This window comes from Diplodia seriata, assembly GCF_021436955.1.
Source record: "Diplodia seriata strain FDS-637 chromosome Unknown scaffold_4, whole genome shotgun sequence".
In the NCBI taxonomy this organism is placed as follows: domain Eukaryota; kingdom Fungi; phylum Ascomycota; class Dothideomycetes; order Botryosphaeriales; family Botryosphaeriaceae; genus Diplodia; species Diplodia seriata.
The window spans coordinates 1,840,762-1,854,158 of NW_027117311.1; the positions used below are offsets into that span (position 1 = coordinate 1,840,762).

Genomic DNA, 13,397 nt, shown 5'->3' on the forward strand with positions numbered 1-13,397 from the left:
AGACTGATTAGTGCTGCGTTATCCTTGAGACACAAGCTTAAAAATGCGCTTATTTGATGGCAAGCGCGCGGCGTTCCTCGTGTTCAAAGGTTCCTCTCCATTTAAGGTTAAACATCCAAGTTATATAGCTATACTTTATAGATAACAGTGCATTTCTCTTGGCTGGAGCTTAAATGGCTTGTGCGCGGCTCAATCGATCCATTCCCGGCAACGGCGCGCGCCACCGGCATCATGCTACCGGTACCACCGTGTATGTGGACAACCACCCGATGCACAAACCTGCCATTGTCTATGTACTCGTCAAACAAAACCCATAGCTACCCTACCCTCACCCGACATCAACAGCCGAAACCGCAACAGCGATCAGGAAACCGGCCCGAAAAATCACCGGCCCATCATGATGGAAGCAAGGCACGCACGCACGCACGCACGCACGCACGCACGCAAGCCTCCCTCCCTCCACTGCCGATCGCCCACGCACCCCACCCCCGCGACCTTGCTTTTCGGCCCTTACTTGCCCCACGGGCCCCCCACACAAGTCGGCGCTCCGCCGGAGGAGCCAACAAAAAGGCGGCACCCAAAAGCCCTGTGGCCCCTCCGCCGGGACCCGAAAGAAGATCACGATCACCGCTGGGCCATCCCTCCGATTCTGGCTCTCGCGGTTTTGCCCGTCACCTGTTGCCGCCCACCGGGATGGCCGCATGGGGAAATCCGCGGCGCTTGCGACCCCACCCGCTTTGACTACAATCGGGCAATCCACAGCGCCGGGACGGGCAAAAGAGCGGGATATTGGTGATGCATGCCCGGCGTCATGTAAGGCAGTGGGATCTCCGTCGGCCGGGCGAGCTTTCGCCGGTTTGCTGGCCGATTTTCATATACCGATGCATATATAATACTGAGGGACCATCTTCCCCCGCCTACGTCGAACGCTACGCTGACGTGGATCCCCTCCCTCTCCCTCCCTCTCTCTCTCTCTCTCTCTTGCGCGCGCCGCGCAAACAACGATCGATAGATTCCCTGGGAATCAATCAATTGCCAACACTAACCACCGCCGAGGGTGGAAATTTTTATAAAAAGTGAAGAAGGGTCGAGCGAAAACCACCACCACCACCACCATGGCAGCAGCCAGCCCTCCCCTCCAGCCCGGCAGCGGCCGTTGGCAAGTGGCCTCCCACTTCAGCAAGTCGTCCCTCCTCGCCGCCATCAACTGCGTCGCCGCGCTGTCCATCTTCTTCTTCGGCTACGACCAGGGCATGATGGGCGGCGTCAACAACGCCAAGCACTACATCGACCTGATGGGCTTCGGCTACGTCGACGAGGCGACGGGCGACCCGGTCGTGACGGACAGCCTGCTGCAGGGCGGCATCGTGGCCGTGTACTATCTCGGCACGCTGTTCGGCGCGCTGCTGGGCGGGTGGGTTGGCGATCGCGTGGGCCGCATCAGGACGATTGCGCTGGGTGCGGGCTGGGCCGTCGTGGGCGCCGCGTTGCAGTGTTCGGCCATGGATGCGGATTGGATGATTTGCGGTACGTGGAAATCATTCCGCGGAGAGAGGATGATGGTTTTCTGGTGGGAGCGGGAGTGACTTACGTGGGAACATATCTACAGCGCGCGCCGTCAATGGCATCGGCACCGGCATCCTGAACGCCATCGTGCCCGTGTGGGCGACGGAGACGGCCGAGCACACGTCGCGCGGGCAGTTCATCGCCATCGAGTTCACCCTTAACATCTTCGGCGTCGTGGTCGCGTATTGGCTGGAATTGTGAGTTTCGAGCTCCATACTTACCCACCACCATCAACGTCTGTGTCCCGATACTGACGCCCAACGTCCGTCCAGCGGCCTCTCCTACATCGACGGCGGCGCCTCGGCTTTCCGCTGGCGCTTCCCCATCGCCTTCCAAATCATCCCGCTCCTGCTCCTCCTCAGCATCGTGTGGTTCTTCCCGGAATCCCCCCGCTGGCTCGTCCGCGTCGGGCGCGAGTCGGAAGCGCGATACATCCTCGGGCGGCTTCGCGGCGACAGCGCCGCCGCCGACATCGCCAAAGCGTCGCTCGAGTTCGAAGACATCAAAGCGATCGCGGAGCTGGAGAAGCAGACGTCCAAGCAACACTCGTACTTCCACATGCTCTTCGGCATCGGCTCGGGCAAGCTGCACACGGGGCGGCGGGTGCAGCTCGTCATCTGGCTGCAGATCATGCAGGAATGGGTCGGCATCGCGGGCGTGACCGTCTACGCGCCGACCATCTTCCGCATCGCCGGCTTCGACGGCACCAAGAGCCAGTGGATCAGCGGGCTCAACAACGTCTTTTACATGTTCGCCACCCTCGTGTGCGTCTTCACGCTCGACCGCATCGGCCGCCGCTGGACGCTGTACTGGGGCGCCGTCGGCCAGGGCGTCGCCATGTTCCTGGCCGGCGGCATGGCGCGGCTGGGGCTCGATGCGCGCGCGGCGGGCGACGCGGACGCCGCGCAGAGCTATGGGGCGGCGGCGGCGTCGTTTGTGTTCATCTTCACGTCCGTGTTTGGCGCGACGTGGTTGACGGTGCCGTGGTGAGTTGCCTCCTCCCTTCTTGAGTCACATCAACTGGTCGATTGTTTTTTTTTTTTACTGACATCCCCACGGGCTTTTCCCCGCTGAGATCTTCCCGCTCGAAGTCCGCGCCAAGGGCAACGCGTGGGGCGTGGTGGGATGGAGCATCGGCAACGGCTGGCTCACGTTGCTGTGTCCGGTAATGTTCGGCGCCATTGGCGAGAAGACGCTGTATATCTTCGGCGCGTGCAACTTCCTGGCCATACCGATGGTTTGGGCGCTGTATCCGGAGAGCAATCAGCGCACGCTGGAGGAGATGGATCTGCTGTTTACGGCGGAGACGCCGTGGGTGTGGGATGCGGAGAAGAGGTTCAAGGAGTTGAAGATGCAGATGGCGGAGGGTGCGGAGAGGGAGGAGGAGAAGGCGATGGAGGCGAAGGATGCCGAGGCGGGCGTTGTGACGAGGGCGCATGTTGCGAATATTGCAGCGTTGTGAGGGTGAGGGTGAGGGTGGGAGTGACGTTTCACGCGAGGTATCGAGAGGTGAGAGTGAGAAGAATAGAAAGGGCGATCACCCGCGTCATTGGAGATAAGATGCAAGTTAAACCCGGGTGGTGGTTGAAGCAAGTGCGTGCTGCAGCTGCCGTGTTTCAAGCAGTTGCGAAACCGGGGTGTTATCGTGGGGTGGCCGCACAAAAAGGAAGGTGCGTGCAGCAGAGGCGAGGCAGTCAGCAGAGGCTGGTGCGACAGGGTCGTTGCTCGTGTCAGCTGTGCAATAAGACCCCCCGGGCCCAACTCGCGTGCGCATCGGCATCGGCAACGACCTCCTCTCCACACCCTTGTTTGTGCCCCACAACCGTCGCTGCGGCACAGCTGGCAGAGTAAATAATGTGGGCTCCGAATGGAAGCGCATCCCTGATAAACCTCCCGACTGATTCAAGCGCCTGCGCGTCCCGACTGCACCCCGCCGCCGCTCCCGACTCCTCCGCCAACATGTGCGCAGAATCAGAATCAGAATCAGCCGCCGCAGCCCAGCCCCAGCCCGCGACCGGCCCAGAAGTTGATCCCGAGGTGTGTGTCCGCTCCTCCTCTCACCGCCCCGGTGCGACACAGAAGAAAGACTTATACTCGGTGCGCGCGACACCTAGTACGACGACGCCGACTCTGCCTTCGACTCGGCCGGCTCCGTCGACGACCAACTCTCAACCTTCTCGGCCTCGCTCACATCGTCCGTCGTCGCCTACCCGGTGCAGAACGGCCGCCGGTACCACGCCTACAAGGATGGCTCGTACATCCTGCCCAACGACGAGCCCGAGCAGGACCGCCTCGACCTCGCCCATGCCATGACGACCAAGCTGACGGGCGACCGCCTGCACCTGACGCCGCTCCCCGAGGACTTCAACGGACGCGTGCTGGATCTGGGTTGTGGTACGGGCATTTGGAGCATTTGCATGGGCGATCAGTATCCTGAAGCGCAGATCTTGGGGAATGATCTGAGTCCGGTGCAGCCGTCGTGGGTATGTGTGCGCCCTTTTTCTCCTTGAAGGGTCGGCGGGTGGGGTAGGGCAGAGCGGCATCTAGCGCAGCGCATGACGAGCGGCTGCTCGCCGTGGCGTCGCGTCGCATCGCGTCGCATCGCATCGCATCGCATCACATCGCATCGCCGTGTAGCCTGCCTTGCGACTCGCTTCTCCGAACGGACGCGTGGAGCTCGTATTGCCCGCCTCACCCACGTCAACGCCATCAGACCAATTGAATCGCACGAGGAAATAAGAAGAGAAAAGACCCAATGCTCACCATCATTCGCCATAGGTCCCGCCCAATGTCAAGTTCGAAATCGACGACGTCGAGAACGAATGGTCGCACAGCCAGCCCTTCGACTACATCTTCTCGCGCTACCTGGCGGGAGCTATCGGCGACTGGCCCCGCCTCGTGCGCAGCGCCTACGCCAACGTCAAACCCGGCGGCTGGGTCGAGTTCCAGGACTACGACTCGGTCTACTATTCCGACGACGGCACGCTGACACCCGAGCACGACATGAAGAAGTGGCTGGACACGCTGAGGCAGGCGTGTCTTGACGCGAAGAGGGCGTGCGACCCGGGACCGAGGCTGGAGGGCTATGTTAAGGAAGCCGGGTTTGTGAATGTGCATCACGAGGTGTTCAAGGTGCCGGTGGGGGGATGGCCGAAGGACAAAAGCCTGGTAGGTGTGACGTCGTCGACGCGGATGCAGCCGATGCTGACATGAGTGGGTGGTTGAAGAAGCAGTGCGGCCTGATGAACTTGATCCAGTCGCTGGAGGGGCTCGAGGCGTTTTCGTACCGCATCTTCACCGACATGCTGAGGTGGGAGGTCGACGAGGTGAACGTCTTCCTGGCCAAGGTGCGGAACGACCTGAAGAACAAGAACATCCACGCCTACTACAACTAGTGCGTGACTAGCGCCCGCCCTTGCTTCCAGACCCGCTTTTGCTAACCGGTGATCCTGCAGTCATGTCGTTTATGCGCAGCGGCCCGAGGAGTAGGAAGCCGGAGAGGACGGGCAGCAGAAGGGTCAGCCCAAGAAGAAGCAATATATTTCCTCAAAAGGTCGGTGGCGGATGGGTTAATGTAGGTGCTTCCTGCAAAAGCACGTAAGTAGCTTTCGTCAGTCAGGCTCAAACCGAGCAGCAGCGAATCGGAAGCAGAGAGTCCACTCGGAATGTGGATGATTAACTTTGGTGCCCGACCGACCGCCCCGCCTCGCCGAGGCTCTTCGACTCCGGTTTTATCGAGAATCTTGGTTACGTGTGCTAGTTTTCCGCAGCAAGCGCGCTGGGGCGGACCCGTGATGCGGTGGTGGCTCCGGAAAGGGGCACGCGTGGGCCGGTAGTCGCCGTCGCTAATCGCCCACGTCTCCACAACACCACCATAGGGCCATGTTTGCTTTTGTGTCTTTACGAGCCAGGTGGCTGCGCGTTCGGCCGTTCAAAGGAGCTGCAAGGGGCTGGCGTCGCGGGAGCGCGGTTCCGTACTCCGACGGATGACACAGCTGCTAGTGGACTGCCACAGCAACTCTAAATCGGCCTCTCTGCGCTAGGGCCGGGACGTCACCACTCTGATAGGCGTCTGTATAGTACCGCGTAGGACGGGCTGGGGGGGCGCATGCGACGCGCTAATCTATTTATCTGCGCGGCCCGAGCTCCCCCTTCCCGATCCCCGGCCTGGCCTTGTCCAGATCACCGCTGATCTTCGAGTGCTGATGATTTTCTTCGCAGGTGCAGGTGCAGGCACAGGCGCGGTGGAGCATTGTCCCGAGCGTCGTCCATCGTCAGCCGCGCAGGCCGCCGCCGTAAGGTACCGCGCCTCGGGTCGTGCTTTTTCGAAGGATCCGAGATCCGATACGCGGCGGTCCAACCTCCGCTGAAACCACAGGAAATTGAGAGACGCAGCCCACGCGGCCCACAAGCAGTCATCCATCTGAAGGACGGGGAACCAGAGGGTTCTGGTCGCCACTGCAACCATGGATGCCTGCTGGACGCCGTCCCGCCTACCTCCAACCAACCTTCCAGCAACAATCATACGACGAATGATCGGTGCGGTGAGGTTCCTGACTCGGGACCCAGGGCCCTCTGCTCGCTTAATCGTACCCCCGGCCTGCGGGGAACGGGAAAAGACCCAAGTGAGGAACCAGCGGCGGAAGGATGCGACGTAGCCAGCCGGACGTTGCGCCGCCACCAAAGGCTGAGAGATGATGCATGCTAGCCTCATGCAACGACGACATTTGCAGACTGGAAACATATAACGACAGGCCGGGATCTGCGAGGCTGTCGTCGACGTCCACTCCAGCCCAGCCAGCTAGCAGTCCATTTTGGGACTCGCATTGTGTGTGGCCGGCCTCTTCTCCCTCTCTCCTCCTGAACTCCAGCATCCCTGCTACTCGTCATTCCCGCATTGACCCTGCGTTCTCTCTCTATCTCACTCTGCCGTCGGCTCGTTGTCGCCCTGACTCGACTAGCCCTTGTGAACTGCGCCAGTTTTTTCCAACGGCCGCCAGTGGGAAGTAACGCCATTCTTCCGCACTTGCCTCCCTCGCCCATCACTCGTCCGCTCGTCACCTTGATCTTCCCACCACAACAAGCCTGCGGCCAACCAGTCAGCCGCACGACACACGACCGACGACCCACGACTCGACGCGCAACACGACCAACGAACATCAACGGCCTTGCTCCACCGGTAAAGGAGAGAAAAAACAAAACAAAACACAAATCCTACCATGGCGAGCGACGGCGTCACCGGCGAAGCCGACGTGAGCATGCCGATCCTAATGACCATGGCCGGCTTCCTCGCCATCTCCTTCTACAACGTCGTCGAGCTGTACGCCATCATCTTCACGACCTTCAAGCAACGCAGCGGGCTGTACTTCTGGTCCTTCATCATCGCCACGTCGGGCATCGCGCCGCACGCCCTCGGCTTCGTGCTCAAATTCTTCGGCGTCATGCCGGCCGATCTGTGGTGGCTGCCGGTGATGCTCATCGCCTTCGGCTTCCCGGCCATGGTGACGGGGCAGAGCATGGTGCTGTACTCGCGGCTGCACCTGGTGATGCACGACGAGCGCAAGCTGCGGGCGGTGCTGTGGATCGTCGTGGCCGACGGCGTGGTCATGAGCGTGCCTTTGATCGTCATGGCGTTCGGGTCCAACTCGCCGTCGCCGGACGCCTTCCTGCCCGTCTTCACCGTGTGGGACAAGATCCAGATCGCCGTCTTCGCCGCGCAGGAGATCCTCATCTCCGTCCTGTACATCTACGAGACGGCCCGCCTGCTGCAGCCGCAGGCGCCCAACACGGCGAGCGGCCGCGCCCTGCGCCGCATCCTCGTCCACCTCGTCATCGTCAACGCCGTCGTGCTGGCCTTCGACGTCACCCTGCTGGGCGTGCAGTACTCGAACCAGTACGAGATCCAGACGACGTACAAGGGCGCCGTCTACAGCATCAAGCTCAAGCTGGAGTTCTCCGTCCTCAACAACCTCATCGGCGTCATCAAGGACAAGGACCTGTCGTTTGGCGGCCGCGGCAGCTCGTCGCTGGCGACGCCGAGCAGGAATCGCTTCGAGACGTTTACGTTCAACGATCGCCGCAGCAGGGGCGGGTCGGCCGAGGAGGGCGTGTTTTCTAGGCTCGAGGACGAGAGCCAGCATCCCCATTTGCCGGGGGATGTGGCCAAGGGAGGGGCCGGCCCCACGAGGGATAGTCTCGCTATTGAGAGTGTGAAGTATGTGGGCGACGGCGCGTCGGAGCGGACGAAGAGCGCGAGTACGATGGCTGCGGGAAAGCATGGGAGCGGCTTTGGGGGGAGAACGGGGAGTGTTGGGCTTGCGTTCCAGCCAACCCAGCCGTTGAGGTCGCCGGCGTCCGAGGTGGAGCTTGTGACGTTGGAGAGTGGGAGGATAGTGCCGAAGAACTCGATATCAATGTCATGATTGTGGTGGTGTTCTTTTTGTCTTGCATTTGTCTACGGAGTTGGATTTTTTGTTATTGTTTAACTTTTATTTGTCTATGTAGAGATACCACCAGCGAAGCGTTTAGAGATACGTATGAATGAACGAAGCGTGTACAAATACGAATCGAACGAAGCTTTCAAACAGACATACGTACGAACGAGCGCAGCGTGTAGACATACGAATCGACAAAGCGTGCAGAGCGATACGATACGAATGATCGAAGTGCTTCACGGCTCGACCCGAGCTCCATCATGGATTGTGCCGCTCACCCGCTTCCCCGACGACTATTCCATAAAGGGGTAATTCTTCAGCCGGCTGTCCGTGCCACCCGGGGACGGTTCACGCGTCTTGTGCTGAATCGGAAACATCTACAGCCTTGTCTGCAGCCGCGTGGCAAGCCAATCATGGCGGCAGGAAAGATCGGGCGAACGTCCCGCTGGCAGGGGTGGCGTCTAGGAATCTAGCTTTCTATTTAGACGTCTTTAAAGGGCGTAGTGACTTGGCTTAGTCTGGTAGAAATGATGCGAGCCCTACATGATGCACGGTGCCTTCCGTCTTGGTACAAGCACGTCGGAGTTGGCCGCATGTGTAATAAGTCTTGCTTATGCCCGTCTTGAGCATAAACTTGGCTTTTGACTTTCTTTGTACCAACAGCGGAATACATCCGTTCCCGCCCTTTATCAGCGACGCTGGCCCTCAAGGCGGTGTTGCAATTCAAATTGACCATCGACAGCCCTTTCCTTCAAGTTTCCACACTGCACGCGAACCCATTCCCCCCACAAAAAAATATATCAGTGCTACAATGTGAGACGACTCCATGCTCAAACATCTTGAAGTCTTAGCTTATTTTTATGAAATCCTTTTCAATACGCCTGCCATGTACGCCCGCATGGGTCTCGAAACTCGACCAATGGCGTCCCCGACCTGCCAAACAACAGCGAGGCCATCAACAGGGGAAAAAAAGAAATCCGAGCCAAAACGCCACCCGCCCTATGCTTCGCAAGAGAATTCGGAGTTGCCACCCCCCGTCTTTCTTCCTCCAACCTCACACCAACGAAAAAAATAGAAACCCCATCCACCATCACCAACCTCCCCCAAGTCCCCCGTCTCCTTTCTCTCCCTTTCCTGCCCCCCGCTATAACATCGCATACCCCACCCCCACCGTCGCCGAACACAGCAGGATCGTCAAAATCGCCGCCCCCGCCTTATCCCCCGCCGTAATGTCCTCCGTATAAACCAACGGCAGGCCCTTCCCGCCCCCAACCGTCCCGCCGCCGCCATCCTCCTTGGGCTTGCTCGTGCCGCCGCCCCCCGCCTGCGTCGACGCCGGGGCGAGCAGGCTCTGGCCCGCGTCCGGCGCCAGCATCATCGCGCCGACCGCCTGCAGCGCGGCCATCTGCTCGCACATGCCGCTCGTGCCGTCCCACGCGACCTGGTCCCACCGCCGCCCGCACGCGTCCGCCGCCTTGCCGCCGCTGCCCGAGCACTGCTGGGCCGCGCCGAGCGCGGAGGGGCGGAGGAGCGCGAAGATGCGCGAGGCGGTGGATGGCGCGAGCTGCGCGGTCAGGGCGAGCCAGCGCGAGAGGTAGGCCTTGAAGGACTGCTGGTCGATGTCGCACTCGCCGCTCGGCTCGCACAGCTCGTACATGACCTTCCCGCCCGTGGCGCCGTTGGCGGAGGCGACGAAGAAGGTGGTTTCGATGGTCTGGAGGAGCTTGTTGGTGCGGTCGAGCCAGAGGGCGTCGCGGGTGTGGTTGTACATGTACGCGGTGCCGGCGATGTAGACGCCGTAGATGTACGTCCACTGCGTGGGGTCCGACCGCGTGCACTGCGACTCGGTCGTCGCGCCGTCGTTGAGGATGATCTGCGTGTCCGTCTCGTTCTGGAAGAGCACCGTCGTCGACCAGTCCCACACCTTGGATGCCCAGGCCGTGTAGTTGGCGTCGCCCGTGTAGCGCGCGAGCCGCGCCGCGATCTGGAACAGGCCGCCGTTGGAGATGGTGTTTTTGTAGTTGTAGCCCTTGTTCCACGTGAAGATCTGCCACCGCAGGCCCCCGCCGCACGACGTCTCGTCCCACCGCGATGTCTGCAGCTCGAAGACGTTTTGCACCTGCGCGATCCAGGATGCCTGGTTGCTGTCCGGGTTGGGGAAGCGCGCTTCCGCGGCCGACATGGCGGCGAGCGCCCAGAAGAGCTGGTCGTCGTTGCCTTCGGATTTGGTCTGGTTCTCGGGCATGAAGTCCCAGGTGTCGCCCGCTTGGTGGATGATGGCTTGCTTGGTTACGTCGACGTAGCTGTTGTCGCCCGTGTAGTACCAGTAGTCGACCTGGTGTTTGTTAGTTGCTGCTTGCGTGGGCTGGCGGGTGTGGGGCTACCATGGACATGAACATTGCTCCGGCGTGCCACCAGTAGTACGGATCCGGCAGGTTTCCTGAGCGGAAGGTCAGTTCGGCTCGACTTCAGGCTGTGGAGAGGCAGTGAATACCTGGAACATCGCCCGTGTTGTTCCCCGTGTACCACTTCATCATCCCGTAGGCAATGTTGGAGGAGGCATCTCGTATGGATTGCGCCTGTGTGACGTCGAGCTGCAGGGCCTGGGTCGCGTGGCTTGCGAAGAGTATTGTTGCACCAAGGGCAACGCGAAGAGAGAACATGGCGAAACCGCGTGCTCAGGGTAAACCGCACGGGATCCCCGCTTTAAGCTTAAGCTTGATTGACGCCTCCGCCTTGAACCTTGGCGCCGAGTGCCTTTTTTTGGTCACAGGCGGCGAGCCCGAGCTTCACTAGTGGGCTTATACGAGACAGTCGGCTGAGTGCCTGGCGGCGGATCAGTCCGTCATCTTGCGCGTACGAGAGAATTCATGGCAGTGGGGGCGAGTGCTTCCCCGGGTCCGACATCCTTCAAGACGCCGGGGGCCCTGTCGAGCGACCAGGTGTTTGGAGAAGCCAGCGAAGCAGTGTCCAGCACGTTGCCAGCCTTCGTGTTGCAGCGGTGGAAAAGTGGGGCTGCAAGGCAGACATCATGTCCTGCGGCTCCCACGGAATCCTACAACATTACTCCTGAATAATACCTCCGTACGCCAAGGGAAATAGTAGCCTTGCTAGGGCTGGGAGATCAGCACTGCAGGACGCCACCGCCCCATCCGAGGCAGCCGAACAATGCCTTTTGGCCCCCTTTCTCCCTCGAAGACACCGTTTTGGCGGTCGCGACACTGTGTGCTACGCTTTTGGAAGTAGGCAAGCATGCGGCGGAAGGTGGAAATGGCTCGGAGAAGCTCTCCACAAGTTTACGGTGCTGCACTTACCCCTGATCCTCCCCATGCTCCGGGATCTAAGCCTCGCCTAATCTTAGCGCCGGCTAACCTGCACAGCCCAGTTATCGAGCACTTTGTATACCGAGTTGCAAACGACACGAACTTCTGAAACGTTAGCTTGTTGCACAAGTCGCAGAAGAGGTGGTTTTATGGGCTGTCGAATGATAGAAAGGAGACACTGTACCAAACTTACGAAAAGTTGTTCCAAGCCGCCGAAGCGATGAGGCTGCAACGGCCAAATACGTAAATCCGCTCTTTATGGGGCAACTTCAATCTTGGAGTCCCCTATAAAGGCAGCCTTCGAGCATGACAGCCGGTGTTAGAATTTTTCAAAGCGCTTTTATAGATTTAAACTTTGCGATGAGATGCCTGTGGCTGGCAAGCGGGAGCAGTATTCATTTCAATTGACTTGCAATGAGGACAGTATGTTCCAAATCATCAGCTGCAGCAGCTGCCTTCCCATAATTCATATGAGCAAGGTTCCCCGCTGTTCCACCGGTGAGCCGCAACGGCTTCAGGGCGAGCTTAATGTTCCGTGCCGAGGCCCGGCTTTCTGGAAGAAAGCTTCGTCCGTGAAGCCGTCTGTTCGGGATGGTGGCATGAGTCAGTTGAGCATACGAGTCTGCCTTACCAGCGCCAGACCCATACTACTGGCTCGGTAGCAAGCGCCTGTGTGGCGGAATTTGAATACCGCCGGGCAAATGGGCCGTGCATTCGGAAACGACCGTCAAGTGCCGGCAGTTTAGCTGCAGCTACCGTAGTAACGAACGTAAGAGCCGAGCTCCTTGAGTACGCCACTTAATATCTACCCGCAAAAAAGAGCACCTAAGCGAATGTCAGAACCTTAACGTTGTAGGGCTTTGAGCTATTCAGCCTTGCCGCAGTGGTTAGACTGCAGTTTCGAACTACTAAGCAGTTCGAACAACCAACTACTGCCCATCTCCCCGTGTCGTGAAGCAAACTTGGAGCTCCGCCACGGCTCCTTCCCCGCTGTAAGAATTGGACTTCGTTGCCGTCCTGCTGTTAGACGCTCGTCGGAAGTAGCCTACCAGTTCTCGCCTGAAAACCGCCAAAGATGCCTGTATCGCTAGTATGTATGCCGAACTTCTTGTAGTTTGTTGCTCTGAACCGCTCTTTTCTCCTGAACGCATCACCATTACTCGCTCTGAAATTCATATACCGGCACTCATTAGGAGACACTGGCTGCTGAACTGCATCATGTGCGCACAAACAATCCATCGATTTATCATATCATTGAGCGGAAAGCTGACCTCGTACACACTGTTGCAATGAAGTTATTGAGTTCTCACCAGTCCCAAAGCTGGGTCTGATTTTATCATAGCGGTGCACATTTTTAGCGTACTAAACAGTTTCTTACTTGCTTTAGACAGGTCCATATTTGCACCATCTACAGCCAAACATGATTAACTTGTGTACTCATGGCAACGTGTGCCCTGATCATTGTGGGGCATCTTGCGGTCAAGTCCGAGTCGCTCAGGTTGTCGCGACACATATGTGGAGATGGTAGAGACGTTTTCCTTGCGCGGTCATGTCTAGGCCTTTTGGAGAACACACGACAAGGCAGACTCGCATAGGCCACCAGTGTCTGCTTCGGACCGTCTTGTACTTGTCCAATTGTCCGGCAAAGCTCTGATCATTCGACCAGCTGCCAGAGGAAAGTCAGTCACATCGAGAATGAACAAGCGACAGCCATTGGGAAATTGTATCGTAAGACGGAAGAAAATCTTTGCTCTTTCCCGACTGGATCAAGTGCGCCGCAAGGCATACGCGCTTTGTTCCAGAGGCTGTACAGCGAGAACACCGGCCAGCGCTTGACACAGCATAGTCCGTGCCTGCCGCCACGAAGAATCAACCACACTGCCCCCTGGCACGCGCACTTAGCACCACTCACCACTGCGTACGAAACATCAAAGGCCAGAACGACTGCTGTGCCACCCCCCCTAGCCCGTGATACGAGAGCCATGCAGACATCTATAACTGGACTGGCATGTCCGCCACAGCACCATGCACTCACCGCCACGGCTTTTCTATCCTTCAACTCCTTGATCCACCA

General features: G+C 59.1%; 4 protein-coding genes across 4 annotated transcripts; 3 read left to right on the plus strand and 1 right to left on the minus strand.

Annotated features, from left to right (window-relative positions):
* Positions 1 to 1,115: 1,115 nt before the first annotated feature.
* SLS55_004421 (uncharacterized protein) lies at positions 1,116 to 3,028 on the plus strand (the record flags this gene model as incomplete). Its single annotated transcript, XM_066775879.1, has 4 exons — positions 1,116 to 1,527; positions 1,610 to 1,763; positions 1,839 to 2,544; positions 2,642 to 3,028. 4 exons carry the CDS (start codon positions 1,116 to 1,118, stop codon positions 3,026 to 3,028), a joined length of 1,659 nt encoding a protein of 552 aa, XP_066633760.1.
* A 497-nt stretch (positions 3,029 to 3,525) lies between these two features.
* SLS55_004422 (uncharacterized protein) lies at positions 3,526 to 4,961 on the plus strand (the record flags this gene model as incomplete). Its single annotated transcript, XM_066775880.1, has 4 exons — positions 3,526 to 3,603; positions 3,681 to 4,049; positions 4,345 to 4,667; positions 4,739 to 4,961. 4 exons carry the CDS (start codon positions 3,526 to 3,528, stop codon positions 4,959 to 4,961), a joined length of 993 nt encoding a protein of 330 aa, XP_066633761.1.
* A 1,824-nt stretch (positions 4,962 to 6,785) lies between these two features.
* SLS55_004423 (uncharacterized protein) lies at positions 6,786 to 7,988 on the plus strand (the record flags this gene model as incomplete). The annotated part of the gene is made up of 1 exon (XM_066775881.1): positions 6,786 to 7,988. One exon carries the CDS (start codon positions 6,786 to 6,788, stop codon positions 7,986 to 7,988), a length of 1,203 nt encoding a protein of 400 aa, XP_066633762.1.
* Positions 7,989 to 9,144: 1,156 nt separating this feature from the next.
* Positions 9,145 to 10,663, minus strand: SLS55_004424 (uncharacterized protein; the record flags this gene model as incomplete). Its single annotated transcript, XM_066775882.1, has 3 exons — positions 9,145 to 10,335; positions 10,385 to 10,440; positions 10,495 to 10,663. 3 exons carry the CDS (start codon positions 10,661 to 10,663, stop codon positions 9,145 to 9,147), a joined length of 1,416 nt encoding a protein of 471 aa, XP_066633763.1.
* Positions 10,664 to 13,397: the final 2,734 nt, after the last annotated feature.